Raw genomic sequence first — 24,379 nt, forward strand, 5'->3', positions numbered from 1 at the left:
ATATTTATTCCTAAGTATTTTATTCTTTTTGTTGCAATGGTGAATGGAATTGTTTCCTTAATTTCTCTTTCTGTTTTCTCATTGTTAGTGTATAGGAATGCAAGGAATTTCTGCGTGTTAGTTTTATATCTTGCCACTTTACTATATTCATTGATTAGCTCTAGTAATTTTCTTGTGGTGTCTTTAGGGTTTTCTATGTAGAGGATCATGTCATCTGCAAATAGTGAGAGTTTTACATCTTCTTTTCCAATTGGGTTCCTTTTATTTCTTTTTCTTCACTGATTGCTGTGGCTAAAACTTCCAAAACTGTGTTGAATAGTAATGGTGAAAGTGGGCCCCCTTGTCTTGTTCCTGACTTTAGAGGAAATGCTTTCAATTTTTCACCATTGAGGATAATGTTTGCTGTGGGTTTGTCATATATGGCTTTTATTATGTTGAGGTATGTTCCTTCTATGCCTGCTTTCTGGAGGGTTTTTATCATAAATGGATGTTGAATTTTGTCAAAGGCTTTCTCTGCATCTATTCAGATAATCATATGGTTTTTATCTTTCAATTTGTTAATGTGGTGTATCACATTGATTGATTTGTGAATATTGAAGAATCCTTGCATCCCTGGGATAAAGCCCACTTGGTCATGATGTATGATCTTTTTAGTATGTTGTAGGATTCTGTTTGCTAGAATTTTGTTACGGATTTTTGCATCTATGTTCATCAGTGATATTGGCCTGTAGTTTTCTTTTTTTGTGGCATCTTTGTCAGGTTTTGGTATTAGGGTGATGGTGGCCTCATGGAGTGAGTGTGGAAGTTTACCTTCCTCTGCAATTTTCTGGAAGAGTTTGAGTAGGATAGGTGTTAGCTCTTCTCTAAATTTTTGGTAGAATTCACCTGTGAAGCCATCTGGTCCTGGGCTTTTGTTTTTTGGAAGATTTTTGATTACAGTTTTGATTTCCATTAAGATTTTCTGTTTCTTCTTGGTTCAGTTTTGGAAGGTTATACTTTTCTAAGAATTTGTCCATTTCTTCCAAGTTGTCCATTTTATTGGCATATAGTTGCTGATAGTGTCTCTTATGACTTTGTATTTCTGTGTTGTCTGTTGTGATTTCTCCATTTTCATTTCTAATTTTGTTGATTTGATTCTTCTCCCTTTTTTTCTTGATGAGTCTGGCTAATGGTTTGCCTCTTTTATTTATCTTCTCAAAGAACCAGCTTTTAGCTTTGTTGATTTTTGCTATGGTCTCTGTTGTTTCTTTTTCATTTATTTCTGCCCTAATTTTTAAGATTTCTTTTCTTCTACTAACCCTGGGGTTCTTCATTTCTTCTTTTTCTAGTTGCTTTAGGTGTAAAGTTAGGTTATTTATTTGATTTTTCTCTTGTTTCTTGAGGTAAGCTTGTATTGCTATGAACCTTCCCTTTAGCACTACTTTTACTGAATCCCATAGGTTTTGGGTTATTGTGTTTTCATTCATTTTTATGCATATTTTGATTTCTTTTTTTATTTCTTCTGGGATTTGTTGTTTATTCAGAAGCATGTTGTTTAGCCTCTATATGTTTATATTTTTAATAGTTTTTTTTCCTGTAGTTGACATCTAATCTTACTGCATTGTGATCAGAAAAGATGCTTGAAATGATTTCAATTTTATTGAATTTACTAAGGGTAGATTTATGGCCCAGGATGTGATCTATCCTGGAGAATGTTCCATGTGCACTTGAGAAAAAGGTGAAATTCATTGTTTTGGGGTGAAATGTCCTATAGATATCAATTAGGTCTAACTGGTCCATTGTATCATTTAGAGCTTGTGCTTCCTTGCTAATTTTCTGTTTAGTTGATCTATCCATAGGTGTGAGTGGGGTATTAAAGTCTCCCACTATTATTGTGTTATTGTTAATTTCTCCTTTCATACTTGTTAACATTTGCCTTACATATTGCGGTGCTCCTATGATGGGTGCATATATATTTATAATTGTGATATCTTCTTCTTGGATTGATGCTTTGATCATTATGTAGTGTCCTTCTTTGTCTCTTTTCACAGCCTTTATTTCAAAGTCTATTTTGTCTGATACGAGTACTGCTACTCCTGCTTTCTTTTGGTCTCCATTTGTGTGAAATCTTTTTCCAGCCCTTCACTTTCAGTCTGTATGTGTCCCTTGTTTTGACGTGGGTCTCTTGTGGACAACATATGTAGGGGTCTTGTTTTTGTATCCATTCAGCCAGTCTTTGTCTTTTGGTTGGGGCATTCAACCCATTTACATTTAAGGAAATTATTGATAAGTATGATCCCACTGCCATTTACTTTGTTGTTTTGGGTTCAAGTTTATAAACCTTTTCTGTGTTTCCTGTCTAGAGAAGATCCTTTAGCATTTGTTGAAGAGCTGGTTTGGTGGTGCTGAATTGTTTTCCTCTATTTCTTTGCATTGTTCACTCAAGAAGGCCTTCTTATCTATTTTTGCTATTCTCTGGAACTCTGCATTCAAATGGGTATATCTTTCCTTTTCTCCTTTGCCTTTTGCTTCTTCTCTTTTCTCAACTATTTGTAAGGCCTCCTCAGACAACCATTTTCCCCTCTTGCATTTCTTTTTCTTTGGGGTGGTTTTGGTCACTGCCTCCTGTACAGCGTTAAAAACCTCTGTCCATAGTTCTTCAGACACTCTGTCTACTGGATCCAATCCCTTGAATCTATTTGTCACCTCCACTGTATAATCGTATGGGATTTGATTTAGGTCATACCTGAATGGCCTAGTGGTTTTCCGTACTTCAATGTAAGTCTGAATTTTGTAATAAGGAGTTCATTATCTGAGCCACAGTTAATAGAGCTTCTTCATCTTTGGCTGCAAAGAGTATAATCTGATTTCAGTATTGATCATCTGGTGATGTCCATGTGTAGAATCTTCTCTTTTGTTGTTGGAAGAGGCTGTTTGTTATGACCAGTGTGTTCTCTTGGCAGAACTTGGCAGAACTAGTTTTTGCCCTGCTTCATTCTGTACTGCAAGGCCAAAGTTACCTGTTATTCTGGGTATCTCTTGACTTCCTGCTTTTGCATTCCAGTCCCCTATGATGAAAAGGACATCTTTTTTTTGGTGTTGTTTCTAGAAGGTGTTATAGGTCATAGAACTGGTCAGTGTGGCATTGGTGGATGGGGCATTGACTTGGATTACTGTGACATTGAATGGTTTGCCTTGGGAATGAACCAAGATCCTAAATGTAACACATCCACAGTAAAATGATGCTTTGCGTAGGACTCTGCTTACAGACTTTCTGTGAACAGTTTCCTGTGAGGAATGAGGAGGAGCTGAGCTCTGGAGAAAGAGACATGACCTGGCTTCTCCTTCTAGGGGTCTTGGTTCTCAGGCACGCCCTTCCTGGTGTGCGGCCTTGACTGGGAGCCCGCCCACCTGGTGAGTATCCCCTCAGCAGGGGTTGATGTGACCTGTTTTTCAGGGAGTGAGGAGAGCGGCCCCGGAGATACTGCCATCGTCCCGAAGGTCGACACGCCCCGTCTGTCTGGCTTCCTGCGGGCGGCCTGCCAGGTGCGCTCCATTGGGGGCAGGGACCCCAGTGCTGCACATGCTGTTTGGATTCTGAACAATAATACCGATTGCTTGCATTTTAGAATAAATATAGACAGAAGAACAGACATAACTAAATCGGCAAGGCGAGCACAGGTCTAGGGTTTTTAAAACTAGTAAACTCGTGACTTTGAAGACTGGTTATGGGAATTTTCAAAGTCCATACAAAGGTCAGAGGGCGCACGTGGTCCTGTGTACTTCAGGGTCCCAGTGTCCACCACCTTCCCTCCCCGTGGTCGTCCTGAGTGTGACCCACCACCCACAAAGGCAGTGGCAGGACTTGGCTGGTCCTCACTGCAGCCCAGCGGGCAGGCCGTGTTGCTGTGGGTGACGTGTTTGTGCCCCCGTTTCTTCTAGAGGAGGTGGAGGGCCCCATCCCCCCTCCTGTATGTCTACTGTGAAAAACAGCATTGGTGTTACATCGTGGCTCTGGGGTTTACAGAGGGGGGCTTTACTTGGTAGTCTCTACTGCTGTGCAGAAGGGACAGTATAACTTCCTTCTGTTCGTTTCTATGAGTCTGGGACTTGGTTAACTTAAGGGATGGGTGAATTTAGGTAGTGCTTTGCGGTTTTTGCTTTTTCTTTGAGAATGAGCCCATCTGAGAGTGTTGATGGAGGCCTGCCCGCGTGTCTGCTGCAGGTGATGGCAGTTCTGCTTGAAGAGGACCGGGCGGCCGCAGAGCCGGGCTGGGCATCCCAGGCGCAGGACTGCACCCTGCCTTTCAGCGACAGCTGTGCACGGCTGGGCACCAGCCTGCCCTTCCTGCAGGGTAAGCGGCCCTCAGGGTGGGCGTGGACCCCAAGACGGTGATCCTCACGGATGCATCCTGGGAGGGGTTTGTTGAACGGAGCAGAGGTTTGGCTTCTGTAGCCTCGAGCGTGTGTGTCACTGTCCTCACAAGAGGGATATGCAGTGATTTAAGGGAACATTTGTTTTCAGTCCTGCGTCTCTTAATTTCTTTTGGTTTCTTGGTAGAGGAGTGGTGGGAGCCACAGGCAGTCCAGGTGGGAGTCATGTGGTGAGATGTGAGCTGATCCGTGGTCACAGCACAAACGCTACCCCAGTAAAGCTGTGTCTTCACATACGGTGTGTAGCTGCCTGTGACTATAAGCTGAACAAACTTTGTGTGTTCAGTTCTTCAGTGAGTCTCTGCCTTCCCGGCTGCTGAGGGCCTGGGTGGGGCCAGGGTCCTGGTCTGAGTGCAGGAGGGCGGGCAGTGCTTGGCCCTGCTGTCGGCATTCCAGGGCGCCTCTGGGCCAGTGGGACCTGGTGTGTGGCTGCCACTTGTTCCAGAAGTTTCTATGGAGATTCAGATTGACGTCCAGCCCTCTGCACTGACCATTAGCACCAATGGCATGAAGTTAACAAGCACGTATTATTTGAGCATGTTTTTTTTTTAAAGTTGTGTTATCCTATTAGAAAAGCAATAGATTGTAGCATTGAAAACACAGAAGCCCACAAACCCACCTCCCTCTGCACCCCAGGAAGCAGGAGTTTAAGAGGTGCTTTCCTCAGCTGAGGAGGGATCAAAGAGCCCTGGACTGGGGCAGGGATTGGTGGGGGCGTGGTGTGGGGGGTGGGAGGTGGGGAAAGGGGGTGGTGGTGGGGGAGGGGTGGGGAGGCCACACCCCCAGAACACTTCCTCAGAGAAGGACGATGCAGGTGTGTTGTCCGGGACTCGCCCCTTAGTTCCACCTGTGTGCAGAGCGGAGGTTTTTCTTGTGTCTGTTTTAGTAAAGTGAGTTTTGAGGTTAAGAGGGAAGTTGGGACACAGGTGCCCATGACCTGAGCCTGGGTCCCATCCTGGACCTGAGCTTGGAGGGAGTGGTGGGCCCTCTCAGTGTCAGCGGGCTGTCCAGCACCAGCCGCCCGCTTGTCCTTCTGTGGGCCCCGCAGATACTTAGGCACACAGGCAGGTCCCGGGCCTTGGAGCCCAGTGGACGGACAGAAAGCGCGCGTCACAGGACGAATGGGGGCACTGGATGGTGCGTCCGAGGGCAGGTGTTGGGAGGAGGCCGGCTGGGGCCCGCTGCAGGGGGAAAAGGGGCAGCTGATGGGGCGGATGTGATGACCCCCGCCCCCTGCGCCCCCAGGTCCCCTCCGCACCCCCGGCCCGCGGGAGTAGATGGTGGATGGTGGGGTCCTGGGCCGTGCTGTGCCGCCTGTGGGGGAGGGTGGCTTTTTGCAAGTGAGGCCACCCGGACGCTTTCGAGTTGAGCTTGGCCACTCGTCAAAACCCCGATTTCGGGCAGGCGTATCTTTGAAAGACCATGTCTTCGTCACTAAGCTGAAACCTACTGGAGTAGTCCTGTGTGTTAATGCAGCGTGGGTTCTGCAGCATTTTTCTTGTCTTGTCCTCAGACCGGAGAGTGTCGTGCCTGCACGCGTGTCGGGCTCAGAGGCGCACTGTGGTGTCCGTGCACGGGCTGCCGGGGAAGGCCTCGGCGCCGCTGCTGGAGCACAGACACATGCTCTGCGTGTGGGATGTCCGGCAGCCCTCGGAGCCCCAGAAGGTCCTGGTGTGTGAGTCGAAGGTACAGCTTGGGGGGCCGTGGGTGTGACTTGAGAGGGTGGGCCCCAGGGAGGGGAGTCCAGGGTCACAGTTTCCCATCCCGGCCGCCATGTGCAGGGTGACAGGGGCAGGAGCTCTTTATAGGAAGGACCAGGTCGACCGAGGGGTCACGTGGCCATAGGCCCCAGGGCCCCGAGGGTGGGCGTCATCCCGCTGTGGGTTAGTGGAAGCACCAGCCTGGCGTCCTTGGGGTCGTGGAAGCGAGCTTCCCAGCTTGCTTGGTCGGGTCACGGGTGCTTTAGAGGTTTCTTCCAGTGCCTGGGATTTTCTGAGTCCTTAGCGCGTGTGTTTCCTGGCCCCTGGTGAGTGGGGCTGTGGTGTGGTGACCGCACGGGTGCGGGGGAGAGCTGTTTCTGGTCTTGTGGTTCTTGACTTCAGAACCATTTGATTTCCATTCCACTGCTTCTTGGTGCTGTGGGCTTGAAAATAGCTTACTATGAATGACGGGCGGCTCCGCTGTGCCAGACACCCTGCGGCCACCACCCCCGTGTCCCGAGGAGGGCACCCTTAGAGGCGCCAGCCGCTTGCTGCGGTACCCCCGCTGTGTCTGGATGGAGAGTCCACGGGGCCAGTGCTCCCCGGCCCCGCCGCCCACCCGGCCCTGCCCCCCCCACTTAGCCCCGCCCCCACCGGGCCCCGCCTCCCAGCCCGCCCCCTCCACTCGCCCTGGCTCCTGACCGCCCCCCACCCCCAGCCCTGCTCTCTGTGCGGCTGTCTAGGTCACGTGCTGCTGCTTCAGCCCTGTGAAAGCCTGCCTGCTGTTTGCGGGGACCGTGCATGGCTCGGTGGTCGTGTGGGACCTGAGGGAGGACCCCAGGATCCATCTCCGTGTGACGCTGAGCGGGTGCTCCTGGACGTTCAGGACCCCCACCTTCTCCACCGGTCAGTGACGCGGCCCACCGGTGCGGGTCCCTGGAGCAGCTGTGAGGCCCCTTTGCGTCCTCCATGCAGGTGGCCCCAGAGGACGCCCTGACCTAAGGGCACAAGACGCCTGTGCCAGCCAGGGAGCAGCATCTTTCTGGGCAGTGGTGGGGTGCTTGTCCTGTCAGCTCTGGGGCTCCAGGTCACAGACACAACCCCAGTTACAACCACAGCCGATTGCAACCTAAGCCCAACCACGGTTGCAATCACAGCTGAAACCACAACCTCAAACAAGGACAAGCGTGACCCCCCACCCCCGCCCCTGCTAGGCACTGTGTTCTGGGGTTTTTTCCCCGTGTTGTGTGGACGTGTCCCACGCAGGCCCGTCTGGGTCCCTCCCGGTGCTCAGGGAGATGGGAGGCTTATCCGTGGTCACACTGGCCGCGCAGGGGGCCAGCACCCAGATCGTCTCCAGTACTTTCACGTTCCTGCCCAGAATGGCACTCTCCCCCACTACCCCGCCCCAGCTGACTGCATCCCCCGCCCTCTCCGTCCCCACGAGGTTTTGTCTCTGTCTTCTCCCATGGTGAGGGTGAGACTCTGGTGTCCAGACTCTGTGGTGTTCAGACCTTGGAGTCTGCTTTCCTTCTCTCACAAGTGCCTGCAGGTGTGCGGAGTCAGGACGTCACTCCTCCACTGGGCAGGCCCCCATGGGTGCCGTGGGGCTTTACCCGCCCAGCAGTGGTCAGCTGCTTCTGGTCAGTTTCCTCTGTCAGCAGTCAGGATGGGCGTCTGCACCTCAGGCACCACAGCCGCAGGTCCTCGCTGCCGGCCGGCAGCCTCTCTGCTCCAGCGGGCGTCCCTGAGGATGCAGGGTGCCGGGTGTCTGTCTTCAACGGGGTGTCTGTGCGGGCCTTCCGCACACAAGCTGCTTCTGACTGCTGTGCTTTAAGAGTCCTTGTGTTCTCAGTACCATCCTGTGTAGACTTGTCTGGGTTGTCTCCAGCCCTCAACCAGGCCAGCCCTCAACTTTCCATTCCTGACCCTGCTCTGGGGAACTCCATGCATATACTGCACGCCTGTTTACGTACTGAGTTTGTCTGTGTTTTATGCGTAAAAGGGCAAGGTTTCTTTTGTGTCCCAGCAACTTGATCTTTGCCCCTTTGGGGGTGAAATTGCCACTGTTGAGAACGTGTGTGTTTATAGGCACCTTATGGATCTGATAAGGGCTTCCCTGGTGGCTCAGAGGTTAAAGCATCTGCCCACAATGCGGGGACCTGGGTTCAATCCCTGGGTCGGGAAGGTCCCCTGGAGAAGGAAATGGCAACCCACTCCAGTATTCTTGCCTGGAGAATCCCATGGATGGAGAAGCCTGGTGGGCTACAGTCCACAGGGTTGCAAAGAATCAGACACAACTGAGTGACTTCACTTCACTATGGATCTGATACCATTGGAAAAGGTATTTTTTAAGAACTTATATTTTTTAACTGCTGCTGCTATTACTAATTAACCTTTGAATTCACCACTATGTTCAAAACACCGAAACGCTTAGGATTTGAAACTTAATATTTCATTAAAAGGCTTCTTTCATTTTTTTTTTTTTTTTTGCTATCTAAACATTGTCTCTAAACCTTCAAAGTTCTAGTAACTGAGTTGGAGAACACCCCTCCTCAGTGGGCCTCCAGTTCATTGAGTCTGAAGCCTGTCATTCTCCATTCCCAAGAGCACTTTGTCTTTTCTTCAGTTTCTAACTCTTATTTTCTTTCTGATGTTTTTAAATCCATTTTTGTTCTAGGTTTCTGACTCCAAATGTTTTTCTTTGTTTGTTAAATGTATTTCCGAGTGCTTTTTGGTGACACGTGATGTCGTTAGGGTGCTGGATTTTGGCCTTCTGTTTCACGCTCGTTTTTGGAGCAAGAACCTTCGTGGGTTGAAATGCTTTCATCCGCGTTTTCTATCTGTTTCTGTGGTAGCGCTGTGTGCAGTTTGTCTTTCTCTGCTAGGGGCATTTTGTAGGTGGGTTTGCCAGGCCAGAGGAGCTGTGTTCTGTTGGGCTGTGAAGGTGCTTCTGGTCTGGCTGCGAGCCTCCGTCTCCTCCCGAAGCTGCAGGGCTCCTGGGGCCCTGACCTGGGAAGCAGTTTCCGCTGGCTCTGGGACCCCTCCTCCTGTGGAGAGTGCCCTTGCCCCCCAGTCTGTCCTCGCACCTGCAGCTGTGCAGACACGGGGCTCGAGGGACTCCGCTCGCCTCCTCCTCCAGGTGGATGTGGTCTGTGGTCTCTGCTCCTCGGCCGTGCTGAGAGCCATGGCACGTGCCCTTCCACGGTGATGTGTGTGGCTGGGCGCCTAGGGACACGCGTGTGCCCCGCACGGGCAGCTGTGCTCCGTGACTCACCGCATGCACACACTGCCTGTGCTCTGCCCCCAGACGGCGTCCTGACGTCCGTGAACCACTGCAGCCCCCTCCAGGCAATAGAGCCCGTCACAGGGTCTGTCTGCAAGAGGCAGAGCTGTGTGCTCTCACCCTTTTCTACTCAAGAAGGTACGTGACCTTCACTCCATGAATCTGAGCTCCGCTGGTGAGACGTGGTTTCTGGTTGCGAGCCAGTCCTAACCCACTTGTGCCCTCACCAGAGACGGCAGGCCTGTCCTTCCACATCGCTTCCTTGGATGAAAGCGGGCTTCTCAATGTGTGGGTAAGTCAGGCGCGTGGTCAGTGGAGGGGGACGGGAGGTGATGTGTGTGGGGGTGGGGAAGGGCAGGAGGCAACGTGTATGCGAGAGGTGGCCGAGCTCTCAGCCAGGGAACCAGGACAAGGCAGCTTGCAGGGAACTCACGAGGGAACGAGGAATGGAAGGGGGCAGCTTCAGGGCCTGTCACGGGTGGAAAGAAGAAGATCAAAGTCAGGGATTTATAACATTTAAACGTCAGTCTTCCTTCTGGAGCGACTGTGTCCTCAGCGTGTTGTGTGACGTGCTCTCCTGATCAGAGCTGTGCTTTGCTTGGACTGCTTCCCGGTCATCCTGTGTGCTGACCCTTGTCTCTGATGGTCTGTTTCAGGTGGTGGTTGAATTACAGAAGGCGGATGTTGCAGGTTCAATAAGTGATTTAGGTAACTAAAAATGAAAGAACTAATTTTAGTCAATGTTTGCTAGAATCAATAAAGATTAGGGATACCCAGAATCACTTTGAAGAGTCAGTAACTAGCTGCCTGGAAAATGGAGATTAAGTTGTGTATTTTATAGCCTGCCGGCTGTTGCACAGGCCTGACGCCCTTATTGCAGGAGGACGCGTGTCCTCTTTGCGCCTGTGTGGCATCTGCTTCTCATCCCCCAGGGCGTCCCTGTGACTCCAGTGTCTGAGGAGCCCTTGGTATGACCCCCGAGGTCTCTGAGACCGCAGCCCCACCCCTAGGTGGTGGTGAGGGGATTGGCTGGCAGTTTGCTGTCCTGATGCCCAGGGCTCGGGCACTGAGGAGCCCCAGCCTGCACTTCTCAGAGCCCCGATTGATTGTTTAGTGACCAGGCTGAAGACGCTGCCATAGATCCGGCCAAAAAATAGGACCAGAGCCACTCTGACTGTCCCTGACTTCTAGAAATGAAGGAGGGGTGTCTCCTGCAAGCAGGGCCCATGCTAGGAGCCTGGTGCTGCTGCGGGGCCTTGCGGGGGTCCCTCCTGAGAGGGTAACAGGCAGGGAGGCCAGGGGTCTCCAGATGGAGGAAACAGGCTGCAGATGGCAGACGTTTTCATCTCTCTCTTAAGCAGCAGGAGGAACTAGTGTTATATTTTTCCCCTTCCTATACACATTTAAAAAGAGGTTTCTGTTAAAATTCTGTGTTGCCATAATGACACCTGGTTCCACCCGAACTTAACTTTCCTCAAACTTTGAGCTACCCGGTGCATTTTTCTTACGGAAATGTTTGTCTTAAGCTATGTTAATGTCTATGTATTTACCCTAGACTCTGTCTTTCTTCAAGTCAGTTCTGCCTGAGACTCAGAACTGACTTGACAAACCAGTATGTTTTACTCACGCAGATGTTCTCCTAAGCTGTGTTTTAAGGAGACTATGTATTTGCTTGGAAACCTGCCTTTCTTCAAGATTCATGTCACTGGTTTTATGGGTGGGACTACTTACCTGGCGCCAATGTTATCTCAAAATGCATGCTGTGGGTGAGGGGCCTGGTGCCACTCTGAGTTTTGAGACATTTCCTTTCTCTACTTAGCAGCCTGCTGATAGGAATATAACATACTGCTGAAGGCCAGCAGGTTGGTGGGGGTCACTCTTTCTGCCCCCTTCTGATGTCTGTGTCAGAAGCTGTCTCTGTCCCTTTTATACTTTAATAAATCTTTATCACACAAAAGCTCTGAGCGATCAAGCCTCATCTCTGGTGGCCAAGAATCCTGGTGTCTTTCATGACTCAGCAACAACCTTTCACTCCCAAGGGGCCATTTTTTCCACCTCTCGTGCAGTCCACTCTGTTCCCTGGGCCGTGAGCAGGGCCATGTGAGCGGGGCTGCATGAGGGGGACATCAGGGCGGGATGGGGCTTGAGGGACATCCCCGCCAGCACAGGTAACCCAGACCTGTGGGAGGAGATTTCCAGAGGAGGGTTTCCGTGGGGAACTGGAAGATTGTTGAATATTGACCTTTTGCTTTTAGAAGTATATTTCCCTTTTAAAATCAAATCTAAAAATGGAAAGGCTTTTTGATTCCAGCAGCCCTCTTCCCGCCAGGCCCTCAGCTGCCAGCTCCCAATTCATCTGAGGCATCTGCCCTGCAGTGCTCACCGCCCTGCCTTTGATGTTCCTCCCTGCACAGGCCTTAAACGGTGAAAAGGAATTCCAGAATGCTTGGGTTTTGGTGTAACTTGTACTAAGAGGTGCCTTTATCCCTGATTACTTTGTAGGTTTAATTCCTGGAGGACGGATAAAACTGGTACACAGTGCTGCGATCCAGCTGAGTGACAGGTGGGTCTGTACCCACAAAGCCCTGTTTCCCACAGGAGGAAACAGCCTTAGGTAATAAATCATGGCCAGACTGGCACTAGAGAATCCTGGCTTCCCACATTGTATTTTTGCTAAGTAGTTTATTTGCTAACTAGTTTGCTATTAATGAGTCAGTGTAACAAATGTAATTGCCAGGTGTTACAGCTAACATTTTTTCTTGAATTAAAATATTTTCTGTCTTATGAATTGGTACTATTTGACTGTTTTTCATCCAGTTTTAATACAACCCTGAAATTAAATAGATGAGGTTCAGAAACTAGAAACACTGACATGAAAGTTTTATTCAGAAATTAGTTTTCTGTTTTTACTCAAATAACTTCCTGTGATGTAAAAACCTTCTGGCTATATGAATATTGTGTGTATTTATGTATCTCATGTTAACTTACTTCCCAAAGCTGTCTCTTCCCATCAGTCACTGCAGCTGGGCTGGCTCCCAGCCTGCAATTGACCAGGAGAGTCCTGATGTTATCCTCCCTGCTGTTTGTCAGTTGGAGCACCCCTGGGTTGTGTTAATGATTCCATACATGCTTTGTGGTTAGACATTACCTGCCATTGCTTTCAGTATAACAAGGAATCTGTTAACATTTGCAAAAACCCACCTGATAAACTGCAGACTCCAATCCCAGGCCCTCATGGAATTTCTGTGAGACTGTTCTCGTCTCCGTTACGGCCTTGTCACTTTGAGCCTTGAATTGCATTGATCTTCACCTGCTTTAAAGAAAGTGTCACCTGGAGCTGATGTTGGGTCTCCCCTGCAGGACACACACCCCCTGTCCGGATGCAGCAAACAGCCACTCAGACCTCGTCCACACACGGGCCGCATGGAGTGTGCTCTGTCAGCTGCTTCATGCTGCCTCTTCCCTTAGGGGCCCCTAAGTGCAGACCAGCGACCCTTGGCCACTGTGGCCCACAGGGTTGGCATCTGGTAGGAGGGGGACAGGGAGCTGCCCAGCCCTGGAGCTCAGAGCCACAGTGCCAGCCTCAGCCCCCTCCATCAGTCCCTGAACGTGAGCATCCCTGGGGTGGGGGCAACCCTGGGCTGCAGGGCCTCTGCTGAGGGGTCCTGGTGGCCTGTCCCCTTGTCCCCATGGATGGCACACACGGAGTGTAGGTGAGCGAGCGAGCGACGGGACGGGTGAAGGGACCGTCTGGAGCCTAGAAAACTGAACTGGAGATGCGTCGAGTGGCAGATGGCAGGTGGTGCTGGTGGCACCTCTGCCCTGATGGTTTCAAGACTGCCCATCTATGAATCTTTGCTGTTTTTTTCCAGCCTTTCTCATAAAGATTATGAATCCTGGGGGTCCGTGCAGACACTGAACGTTAAATTTCTGCCTTCAGACCCTAATCACTTTGTTGTTGGCACAGACGTGGTGAGTAACCGTCTAGACCTTTTCCTATAACTACAGTGGCTTAATAAGTATCTTCATTGGAGCTTAGCTTCCTGTTTGCTCTAATCAGAATGTTGTTTAAATAGTTCCGAGAATACAAGCCTCACCCCGCCTGGTTCCCACCCCCCCTCACCCCGCATCCAGGGCCTCGTCAGCCACGGCAGCAGACGGGACGTCAGAGTGTCTCCCAGGCTGTTCCGGCCCCAGCAGCAGGGCCCGAGGCCTGTGAAAGTGACCGTGATTGACTTCTCACCATTTGAGGAGCCTGTGTTCCTGGTAAGGACACCTGTTTGTAGGCACTGACGCCTTGGTAGCACCTGCTGAAGTTTCCAGCACTTGGGTCTGTATGCGTTGCCTCCTGGCTTCCTGAAGTCCCGTCTGCATGGTCAGTACTCATCTGCGTGGTCAGTACAGTTTGTTCCACTGCACTGTTGTGTGGATCTTCTTTACACTTTTTATTCTGACCTAATGTAAGTTTGTAGAGAAGTTACAAGGCTGGCGCAGAGCACTCCACATGCAGTGGCCTGTGTGTGGCCAGGGTGCTCCACCCCAGGGTCTGCGTGTTCATCTCCTGTGGTCACAGGTCAGTCTGTCAGGCCTGCCCCGTGACTGCCCCACCAGTGTCCTTTGTGAGTGGGATTGTGGCCCCAGTCAGGAGTTCTGTCCACCTACTGTGTCTCATCCTCACTGCCTTCACCTGGGAACAGGCTCAGCACCTCACAGAGGGCCTGGGTACCTGACACCCTGAGGCTGGGGGTGTCTCCTCGTGGTTAGAGGCAGGCCTTGTCCTGACTGTGGGCTCCTCTTTCCCAGTCTGATCAGCCAGGGCCGGGCAGGGAGATGTGTGGACTGAGGTCCTGCTGCTCCCAGGGCAGATCTGTCCCCAGGGAGGTTCTGTCCCCAGGGTGGTTCTGTCCCAGGGCAGTTCTGTCCCCAGGGAGGTTCTGTCCCCAGGGTGGTTCTGTCCCCAGGGCGGATCTGTCCCCAGGGAGGTTCTCTCCCCAGGGCTGTTCTGTCCCCAGGGAGGTTCTGTCCCCAGGGTGGATCTGTCCCAGGGCGGATCTGTCTCCAGGGAGGTTCTGTCCCAGGGCGGATCTGTCTCCAGGGAGGTTCTGTCCCCAGGCAGTTCTGTGCCCAGGGCGGTTCTGTCCCCAGGGCGGATCTGTCCCCAGGGAGGTTCTCTCCCCAGGGCGGTTCTGTCCCCAGGGTGGATCTGTCCCCAGGGCGGATCTGTCCCAGGGCGGATCTGTCTCCAGGGAGGTTCTGTCCCCAGGCAGTTCTGTGCCCAGGGAGGTTCTGTGCCCAGGGAGGTTCTGTCCCCAGGGCAGATCTGTCCCCAGGGAGGATCTGTCCCAGGGTGGATCTGTCCCAGGGCGGATCTGTCTCCAGGGAGGTTCTGTCCCCAGGGTGGTTCTGTCCCAGGGCAGATCTGTCCCAGGGAGTTTCTGTCCCCAGGGCAGATCTGTCCCAGGGCAGTTCTGTCCCCAGGGAGGTTCTGTCCCCAGGGCGGTTCTGTCCCCAGGGCAGATCTGTCCCCAGGGCGGATCTGTCCCAGGGTGGATCTGTCCCAGGGCGGATCTGTCTCCAGGGAGGTTCTGTCCCCAGGGTGGATCTGTTCCCAGGGCAGTTCTGTCCCCAGGGCAGTTCGGTCCCCAGGGAGGTTCTGTCCCCAGGGATGTTCTGTTCCCAGGGTGGTTCTGTCCCAGGGAAGTTCTGTCCCAAGGAGGTTCTGTCCCCAGGGCGGATCTGTCCCCAGGACGATTCTGTCCCAGGGAAGTTCTGTCCCAAGGAGGTTCTGTCCCCAGGGCGGTTCTGTCCCCAGGGCGGTTCTGTCCCAGGGCGGTTCTGTCCCAGGGAGGTTCCGTCCCCAGGGAGGTTCTGTCCCAGGGCGGTTCTGTCCCAGGGAGGTTCCGTCCCCAGGGAGGTTCTGTCCCAGGGCGGTTCTGTCTCCAGGGCGGTTCTGTCCCAGGGCGGTTCTGTCCCCAGGGCGGTTCTGTCCCAGGGAGGTTCCGTCCCCAGGGAGGTTCTGTCCCAGGGCAGTTCTGTCCCCAGGGCGGTTCTGTCCCAGGGAGGTTCTGTCCCCAGGGCGGTTCTGTCCCAGGGAGGTTCTGTCCCCAGGGTGGTTCTGTCCCCAGAGTGGTTCTGTCCCAGGGCGGTTCTGTCCCCAGAGTGGTTCTGTCCCAGGGCGGTTCTGTCCCAGGGAGGTTGTGTCACCCTGTTGTTTACTCCATGTGAGCCTCCCTGGTTGGAAAACTTCCTTTCCTCTTTGTGTATTTTTCTTTCTTAACGTGGACACAGGGCTTTCAGTGTCCTCAGTGCGTTCAGAGTCACTGCCTCTGTTTACTCTGCTCTCACATGGTGCCCCTGGGGCAAGGGCACTGGGTCTGTGAGCGCCTCTTGCTTTCTGGTACAGGAACCCTTGGGGTCAGCCGTTCCTCCAAGGAGTCTTGGCTCCTGCTGGGAGAAGGACACCTGGATAGCAGGCTGGGCAGTCAGAGTGTCGTTGTAAGGACATTGTCACGGTGTCCTTTTACCCCGCGCCCCAGGTGCAGGCTGGCCTCGGGGCCCCCGCCCTCCCACAGTGCAAACCCGGTTCCTGTTATCTGTACTAAGTCTACTTCCTCCATTTCGGGACTCACAGAACCTTTTGTGATTGCTGTCTGTTGCCTCTGCTTTTTTGGAAAAATTAAATATATTGAGTAAAAAGGAGTTAATTTTAGTAGGCTAAAATTTATTCTTTTACTAGACCAGCTAAGTTTTGTTTTATGGGAAATTCAATTGAAAAGGAATATAAAACCATATTATTGGTACAAATGTATGTGGGTTTTTATTTTTAAGTCAGTCTTTCCAGTCTTAATGTCCTATGTTTGAATCAATGATATTCAGCTTTGTTAAAAAATAAACACCTATTTATATATTCACTGAATTCACTGATTATTAGCCCTCTTTGGAGGGGAGGAGGTACAGAGTGTGTCAGGATCTCCAAATGCCCACCTTTGTAATTTGTGAGAACAAGATGGAATGTTACAATTTTATGTTTGGGGAAACAAAAGAATAAACCAGATGTTTTTGCTGTGTAAGTGTGAAAGCTAATGTTCTGAGAATTTTCCTTGGCTGCTCGGTTTGAGTGAACGAGAGAGAACTGTGACGCGCTTTCCCTGCCTCCCCCAGGCCGGCTGTTCTGACGGCAGCATCAGGCTGCACCGGCTGACGGCAGAGTGCCCGCTCCTGCAGTGGGACTACAGCACCTGCGGCCGCGCCGTCACTGGCCTGCAGTGGTCCCTGACGAGGCCGGCCGTGTTTCTGGTGCAGGATGATACATCCTGCGTGTACGTGTGGGACCTCCTGGAGAGCGATCTGGGGCCTGTGGCCAGGCAGCCCATCTGTCCAGACAGGTGAGACGCCACAGTGACTTCTTCAGACGCGTCCCTGCTGGTCTTCCATCCTGATTTATGTAAAGGGCCAGCGTACTTTACTCTGGTGGTTGTGCTAATCTCTCAGTCGTGTCTGACTCTGCGACCCCATGGACTGTAGCCCGCCAGGCTTCTCTGTCTATGGGATTCTCCAGGCAAGAATCCTGGAGTAGGCTGCTGTTTCCTTCTCCAACTTTATATTTACTTATATATTTAAATTTAAATATCACTTTTATATTTAAGTTCTGAAAAAGCCACTTTAAAATGGGTTCATTTCATAATAGCCCAAAATAGTCTCAGGATTAAAGAATTATCATCTATTGTTTTTCATTTATATTGAGGTATAATTGATATAAAATATGCTAGTTTCAAGTGTACAATATAATGATTTGATATTTGCATATATTATCAAAGGATTACATCTGTCACCTCACATAGTCCCAGAATTTTTTTCTTGTGATGAGAACTTTTAATGTTTATTCTCTTAGCAACGTTCAGATTTGCAATAGTGTTATTAAGTACATTTTTCATTTGCACTGCTTCCCGTGACTTGCTGTTTAATGACTAGAACTCATATGCCTTCACCTGTTTGGCCCGACCCCACCCCTTCGTTTGGCCGCCAGTCAGTTCTCTGTGCGCTGAGCTTGTTTTCGACGGGGGCTCACGTGTGAGTGAGGCCACACAGTACCTGTCCTCTGCCTGGTGTCACTTCGAGTGGTGCCTCGGTCCGTCCATGCTGTCATGGTGGCTGACGGAAGCCGTGCGAGCCGGGCCCCTCCCGTGGCTGCACACTGACTCACAGCTGCGCCTTGTTGGTTTGGGGCCTAGTGTTGGTGCTGAGGATGCTGTGGCCCACGTGAGGGAGACTTTTCCCAGTATGAACCCTCCTGTGCCCCTGGGGTTGCCCCAGCACTCGGGTTGTTCCCACGCCCGGCTGGTGTGAGCAGTGCAGCAGTGGACGTGGGGACGTGGAACCCCATCCCCACGTGGGATGGGGACGTGCACCTCTTTGAGATACTGACTTCATTTTCTTTGGATAAATACCCGGGAGTGGAATTGCTGGATCTATGTTAGTTCTATTTTTAAATCTTGAGAAGCCTCCGTGCTGTTTTTCATTGTGTCTTCACCAATTTACGTTCCCATCTACAGTGACCAAGGGCGTCCCTCTCTCTGTCCTCACCAACATTTGTTATTTCATATCTTTTTGATGGTGGCCATGCTGATGTTGATATCTCAGTGTGGTTTTTATTTGCATTTCCCTGTTGATTACTGGTGTTCAGCATCTTTCACATGTCCGCCATCTGTGTGTCTTTTTTAGAAACATGTCTGTTGAGGTCTTCTGCCCGCTTTGTAACTGGATTACTTGTGGGTTTGTTTTTTTTTTTTTGCTATTTAGTTGTATGAGTCTTTATATATTTTAGATATTAACCGTTTAACAGACATAGGATTGGCAGATGTCTTCTCCATCTCTAGGTGGCCCTTCCTGTTTGTTTTTGGCTTCTTCTACCCTCTTAGTCATCCCACCTGTTTGCTTTTGGAGTCAGATCCAGAAAACCATCCCCAGACTGATGTCAGGGAGCTGCCCGCTGTGTTTTCAGCATTTCTGTTCCTCCTGCTCCCCCCGGGGGAGGTGGGTAATCAGGTGACTCAGCATCACACAGCATGTGTTTCTTCATTTCAGGTTGGTGGCCATGACCATTGTGGGGGAAGCAGAGAAAACCCGTGGCAGCTTCCTGGCTCTGGTGCTGGCCAGAGCCTCTGGCAGCATAGACGTCCAGTACCTGCGGCGGGAGTGGGCAACCCCGGCCAGTGACGAGCTGCAAAGGCTGCGGCTGCTGCTTCGGGAAGCCCTGTAGGTGGCAAGACTCCGAGATGAAGTTGTGCGGTGGCTCCAAGCTTACATCAGATGCATGTACATTTGTATAGATAGAAAGCGTGTGTCTGTACAGAATTAATTTTCAAAATTATTGCTTTAATATGCCATAAATAAATCACTATTTTTGAATGGAAACAGCAAACCTTTTAGTGTATACTAAACTCCAAAGGCAACAGAGAGCCATATAGACACTGTTTTCCAAGGATATTTCTACTAGTTTTCAAAACAGCTTTGTAAAATTTATTATTAGATTTTTAAACACTCCAAATGAAAATTTATTTTAATGAACAGTTTTCTTAGTCTTACATAAAATGATATATTCACTGGTTTAAATTAAAGACCTGATTCCAGTGGAATGACCTCCCACTGTGTGCTCCTGGACTTTCTTGGGCTTCTTCTACGGGAGACATTGGAACGTCTGCTTAGGCACGTTTGCTTTACGCTTTAGTGTATTAGCTTTGAGTAAATATGACATGAGTGTATAAGTTCTCTTATCTATATAGTTATCATAGCAGTTTAGGGGCGGGAGAACCCTGGGCTGATGGTCTCTGCTCACACCCGGTATCACTGACATGGCGACAGGTGAGTGGTCAACGTGGGGAGGGGTTTGTTCTCTCTGGGCCACAAGCAGCTGCTGCTGTGTGCCAGTGACAGGAGGGTTAAACCCAGAACTGGGAGCTGGCGGAGAACACAGGCTCCCAGGGCCCCCTGGCCGATGTTCTCTGAGTTCCTCGTAAATCCCTCAGCTGCCCATGGTCCTCTTAGAGCCCTGTGCCCTGCTGCATCTGCTGGTGTGGCCCTTGCTGTGGCTAGCTCAGAGCCACTTTCTCTCCAAGGCCTCCCCTGGTCCTGCCTCTGGAAGTCTCCTGCTGCTGTTCAGTCACTCAGTCGTCTCTAACTCTCTGCAACCCCATGGACTGCAGCATGCCAGGCTTCCCTGTCCTTCACCAGCTCCTGGAGCGTGCTCAAACTCAGGTCCATCGAGTCGGTAATGCTATCCAACCATTTGATCCTCTGTTGTCCCCTTCTTCTCCCACCTTCAATCTTTCCCGGCATCAGGGTCTTTTCCAGTGAGTTGGCTCTTCGCACCAGGTGGCCACAGTATTGGAGCGTCAGCCTCCGTTGCCCTCTGGCTGCTCCATAAGTGTCAGCCTCAGGGTCTCTGCCCACTTGTGGATGAGCTCCAGGGAGTGGGAGCATGCTTGTCTCATTGGTGGTCAGAGCCCCAGTGTCTGACTGAGCCCAGCTCCGTGAGGGTTTCCTGGAGGAGCCGCTGAAGGAATCTGATGCAGAAAGAACTTTATCAGCATCACTTCTTCAGTGCGAAAACTTCACTTTGAAAGTGTTCAGCCCTCCATTCATCTTTTTTTCCTGAATGGACTAACGTACCTGAACATAATTTGGCTTCAATATCTAGCTATTTGTAATCTTGTGTTGCTTTTTTACATTTAAGAGATTTGAGGAAAAGCAATCAAGATAGGAAACAGTAAACAAGACTGGTCCAGGGCCTGGCCTGCGGGTTTGGGTTCTGTCCTCTAGACAGTCGCCTGCGCCTGCTGAGGGTTTTGCTCCTTCCGTGTGATTGGTCTGGGGAAACAGCGTGTTGTGTGGTGTGGTGTCAATACCCAGGAAGTGACAGGTCTGGAATGACAGAGCAGAGCAGAGCAGAGCAGAGCGGAGAGCTGCTCTGAGCCCCGTGTCTGCCCCTCACCCTACACCCAACATTTGCAAATGTTTGTGGAACCGCCCCTTGCACCTCCCTAAGCCCTGGAGTGGCTCCACCCGCTGGGTCAGCAGCCGCCTCCCAGCAGAGCCAGGTCCTCAGGGCTGTGTGAGCAGGGCCGAGCTGAAGCTCTAAATCTGTCAGGATTCTTTAATTTGTTTACAGTGGTTAGAAGAGAAGAATTCTCTTAAATATGGTGGTATCATAGTTGTTGCAAGGAGGAAGCCAATTCTGACTCCATGTTGGAAACTGTTTCTTTGGCTTGTTTTTGTTATTACAGTCATACTCAATGGCTTGCCTGCAGGACCCTGCCCCCCTGTTCGACTGTAAACTAAAGTGCCTTGTTCAGCTCAAGGAGAGAGAGTTCATCCCTGCCCACCTGTGAATAGAAGAGGTTAACAGACCCCTTCCAAAGGCTGGACATTCCCTTGGAGACGTTTTGCAAGACTAAAGACCCTTTGGCCACCTGATGCGAAGAACTGACTCATTTGAAAAACCCTGATGCTGGGAAAGATTGAAGGCAGGAAGAGAAGGGGACAACAGAGGATGAGATGGTTGGATGGCATCATCGACTCAATGGACATGAGTTTGAGTAAACTCCAGGAGCTGGTGATGGACAGGGAGGCCTGGCGTGCTGCAGTCTATGGTCACAAGGAGTCGGACAGGACTGAGCAACCGAACTGAACTGAGAGACCCTTTGCTTTACTTCCCCACTGCATCTCCCTCTCTGTTCTGCCTTTTGCCTTTAGTTTCTCATTGCTCTTTTCTCTCTCATCTATAAAAGAACCTGGCATCCAGACCCCGATAAGATGGTTATTTTGAGGCTCTAGCCTGCTATCCTGTTGGTCTCCCAGCTTCCCGACTAAAGTCTCCTCCCTGCCTCAACACCTCATCTGTTGGATTCATGGGCCTGTCGTGCAGTGAACAGAGTGAGTTTGGCCTCAACACAGTAGAGTATTACTGGTTCTTGCTCACAGTTTTACCTGGATGAAGATATAAACTATCACACATCAAGGACTCACCAAGAGCTGGAGATGTATATCCAGTTTTTCAACAAATAAATAATCTCACACTGTTCTGTAGTTAAAAAAATAATAAAGATTTACAAATAAACTAAAGTAAGAAAAAGGTAATTGTATTTGGACCATCCAGAGGCAAATACCTTCAATATTACTGGATTTCTTTCCTGTGTCTTTTTTTCCCTCACTTTTTAAGCAACTTTACTGAGATGCAATTCACATACAATTCACCCATTTACAGTGTGCAGTTCAATGGCTTTGGTATTAAAACCACAGGGTTGGGACTTGCCTGGTGGTCCAGTGTTAAAACTCCACCTTCCAGTGCAGGGGAGGAGGGTACCATCCCCCACCTGAGAACTGAGACCCCACATGCCCCAGAGCTACTGAGGCCACCCTCCACAAGTAGAGAGTCCGTGCACCACAGTGAAGATCCCCTGTGCCACAGACCCAACACAGCACATGGTGAGTGTGCTGTAAACCCAGTGTGTGAGTAAACCCAGCTTTAGAACATTTCTGTATCTGCAGAAAGAAATCTCGTGCCCAGTTGTCCAATAGCAGTCTCTCCCCATGGTCCCTAGTCCCACCAGCCCAGGATGGACATTGAACTACTTCATGTCTCTGTAGATTTGTCCATTCTGGATACTTCATACAAGTGGAATCACATATAATATGTGGCCTTTTATGACTGGATTCTTTCACTTACATGATGATGTTCACAAGATTCTTCCGTGTATCAGTACTCCATTTCTTTTTATTCAATTATATGGATCTACCACATTTTCTTTATTCATCATCTGGACATTCGAATTGTTTCCAGTTTGGGGCTGTTGACTACTGGGAGTATTTGTGTACTAGTTTTTGTGTGTTTTCGTTTTACTTGGGTACACATCTTGGAGTGGAATCCTTGCCAACACTCACCATCTGACGTTCTGATTATAACCCGTGTGTGCATTGGTGTCTCAGTGTGGGAGTTGGTGATGGACAGGGAGGCCTGGCGTGCTGCAGTTCGTGGGGTCACAGAGTCGGACACGACTGCGTGACTGAACTGAACTGAAAGACCAGTGATGCTGAGCGTTTTCTCACGTGCTTTTCAGCCGTTCATACATATCAGCCCTTCACAGAAAAGTTTATGCAGATTGTTTCACCATTTTTAAATTGGGCAATTTATCTTTGAAATTGTTGACTAGTGTTTTTCATATTTTTAGGTATGTCTCTTATCAAATACACGATTTACAGATACTCCCTCTAATTTTGTTGGTTGTCTTCTCACTTTCTCGACGGTTTGCTTTGTAGTGCCATTTTCTAACCCTGGTGATACGTTGGTCGTCTTCTCACTTTCCCGATGGTTTGCTTTGTAGCGCCATTTTCTGACCCTGGTGACGCCCAACTCGTTTCCTTCTGTTGCTCCTGCTTTCGGTGTTACGTCTAAGAGGCTTTGCCTAACAGGAAATTGCAAAGACTTACTGTACGCTTCTTTAAGCATATTCTAGTCTTAGCTCCTAACTTTGGTTCTTTGATCCATTCTGGGTTAATTTTTGTACATAGTGTGAAGTAGATAGGGTCCCAGTGTCATTCTTTTGCATGTGACTGTACCATTGTCTTTTTTATGAGATATTTATACGCAGTCAGGATGAAAATTCTGCCCCTTGCTATGCTTCCTTGTCCTAAAGACATGTTTGGTCTATCCATGGAGAGGGTCAGCCTCCTCAGTAGTGCCGAGCCTGGCCAACCTTTCCTGCAAGACCCAGAGACAGTGCCTGCCTTCCTGCCACGTTTTAGGCCCACACCCTGCTCTGCAAGAACTAACAACTAGGTTACTAGCTCTGTGTTGCTGCACAAAGGCCTCCATTCTAGTGGGACATTCTACCCAAGGGCTCCATTCTAGTGGGATATTCTATGTGAGGATTCCATTCTAGTGGGAAATTCTACCCAAGGGCTCCATTCTAGTGGGACATTCTGATCCAAGGGCTCCAATTCTAGTGGGATATTCTACCCCAAGGCTTCCTTCTAGTGGGACATTCTAATCCAAGGGCTCCATTCTAGTGGGACAATCAACCCCAAGGGCACCATTCTAGGGGGATATTCTACCCCAAGGGCTTCATTCTAGTGGGACATTCTACTCCAAGAGCTTCATTTTAGTGGGGCATTCTAATGCAAAGTTTCCATTCTAGTGGGACATTCTACCCAAAGGGCTCCATTGTAGTGGGATATTCTAACCTAAGGGCTCCATTCTAGTGTTACAGTCTAACCCAAAGGGCTTCCTTCTAGTGGTACATTCTACCCAAGGGCTCCATTCTAGTGGGACATTCTACCTCAAAGGCTCCGTTCTAGTGGGACACTCTACTACAAGGGCTCCGTTCTAGTGGGACATTCTGCTCCATGGGCTCCATTCTAGTGGGATATTCTGCTCCCAGGGCTCCATCTTAGTGGGACATTCTGCTCCAAGGACTCCATTCTAATGGGACATTCTACTTCAAGAGCTCCATTCTAGTGGGACATTCTATCCCAAGGGCTCCATTATAGTGGGACATTCTTCACCAAGAGCTCCATTTTAGTGGGATATTCTAACACAGGGGCTTCATTCTAGTGGGACATTCTACCCCAAGGGCTTCATTCTAGTGGGACATTCTACACAAGAATCCACTGTTGTGGGATATTCTACCCCAAGGGCTCCATCTAGTGGGACATTCTACACAAGGATCCACTGTTGTGGGATATTCTACCCCAAGGGCTCCATTCTAGTGGGACATTCTGTTCCAAGGGCTTCATTCTAGTGGGACATTCTACCTCAAGGGCTTCATTCTAGTGGGACATTCTACCCCAAAATCTCATTTTAGTGGGACATTCTACACAAGGGATCCATTGTTGTGGGACATTCTACCTCAAGGGCTCCATTCTAGTGGGACATTCTACCCAAAAGCTCCATTCTAATGGGACATTCTACACAAGGGATCCATTG

At 50.0% G+C, this 24,379-nt stretch overlaps 1 protein-coding gene across 7 annotated transcripts in view; it reads left to right on the plus strand.

Moving 5' to 3' along the window:
- The window catches only part of DYNC2I1 (dynein 2 intermediate chain 1), a 47,389-nt gene extending 25,815 nt beyond the window's left edge, over positions 1-21,574 (plus strand). For 3 of the 7 annotated variants that reach the window (XM_061415357.1, XM_061415353.1, XM_061415355.1), the window contains 12 exons: positions 3,437-3,525; positions 4,205-4,334; positions 5,927-6,099; positions 6,857-7,019; positions 9,424-9,537; positions 9,630-9,691; positions 10,056-10,107; positions 11,902-12,013; positions 13,272-13,371; positions 13,534-13,665; positions 16,561-16,784; positions 18,484-21,574. In XM_061415357.1, the coding sequence (XP_061271341.1) occupies positions 3,437-3,525; positions 4,205-4,334; positions 5,927-6,099; positions 6,857-7,019; positions 9,424-9,537; positions 9,630-9,691; positions 10,056-10,107; positions 11,902-12,013; positions 13,272-13,371; positions 13,534-13,665; positions 16,561-16,784; positions 18,484-18,658 (1,526 nt within the window). In that variant the 3' untranslated portion in view covers positions 18,659-21,574. The remainder of the gene's footprint in view (positions 1-3,436; positions 3,526-4,204; positions 4,335-5,926; positions 6,100-6,856; positions 7,020-9,423; positions 9,538-9,629; positions 9,692-10,055; positions 10,108-11,901; positions 12,014-13,271; positions 13,372-13,533; positions 13,666-16,560; positions 16,785-18,483) is intronic. The other 4 variants (XM_061415358.1, XM_061415354.1, XR_009736126.1 and 1 more) reach the window with 3 other exon arrangements.
- The last annotated feature ends 2,805 nt before the right edge of the window (positions 21,575-24,379 follow it).

The sequence above is a fragment of the Bos javanicus genome, chromosome 4 (assembly GCF_032452875.1).
Source record: "Bos javanicus breed banteng chromosome 4, ARS-OSU_banteng_1.0, whole genome shotgun sequence".
In the NCBI taxonomy this organism is placed as follows: domain Eukaryota; kingdom Metazoa; phylum Chordata; class Mammalia; order Artiodactyla; family Bovidae; genus Bos; species Bos javanicus.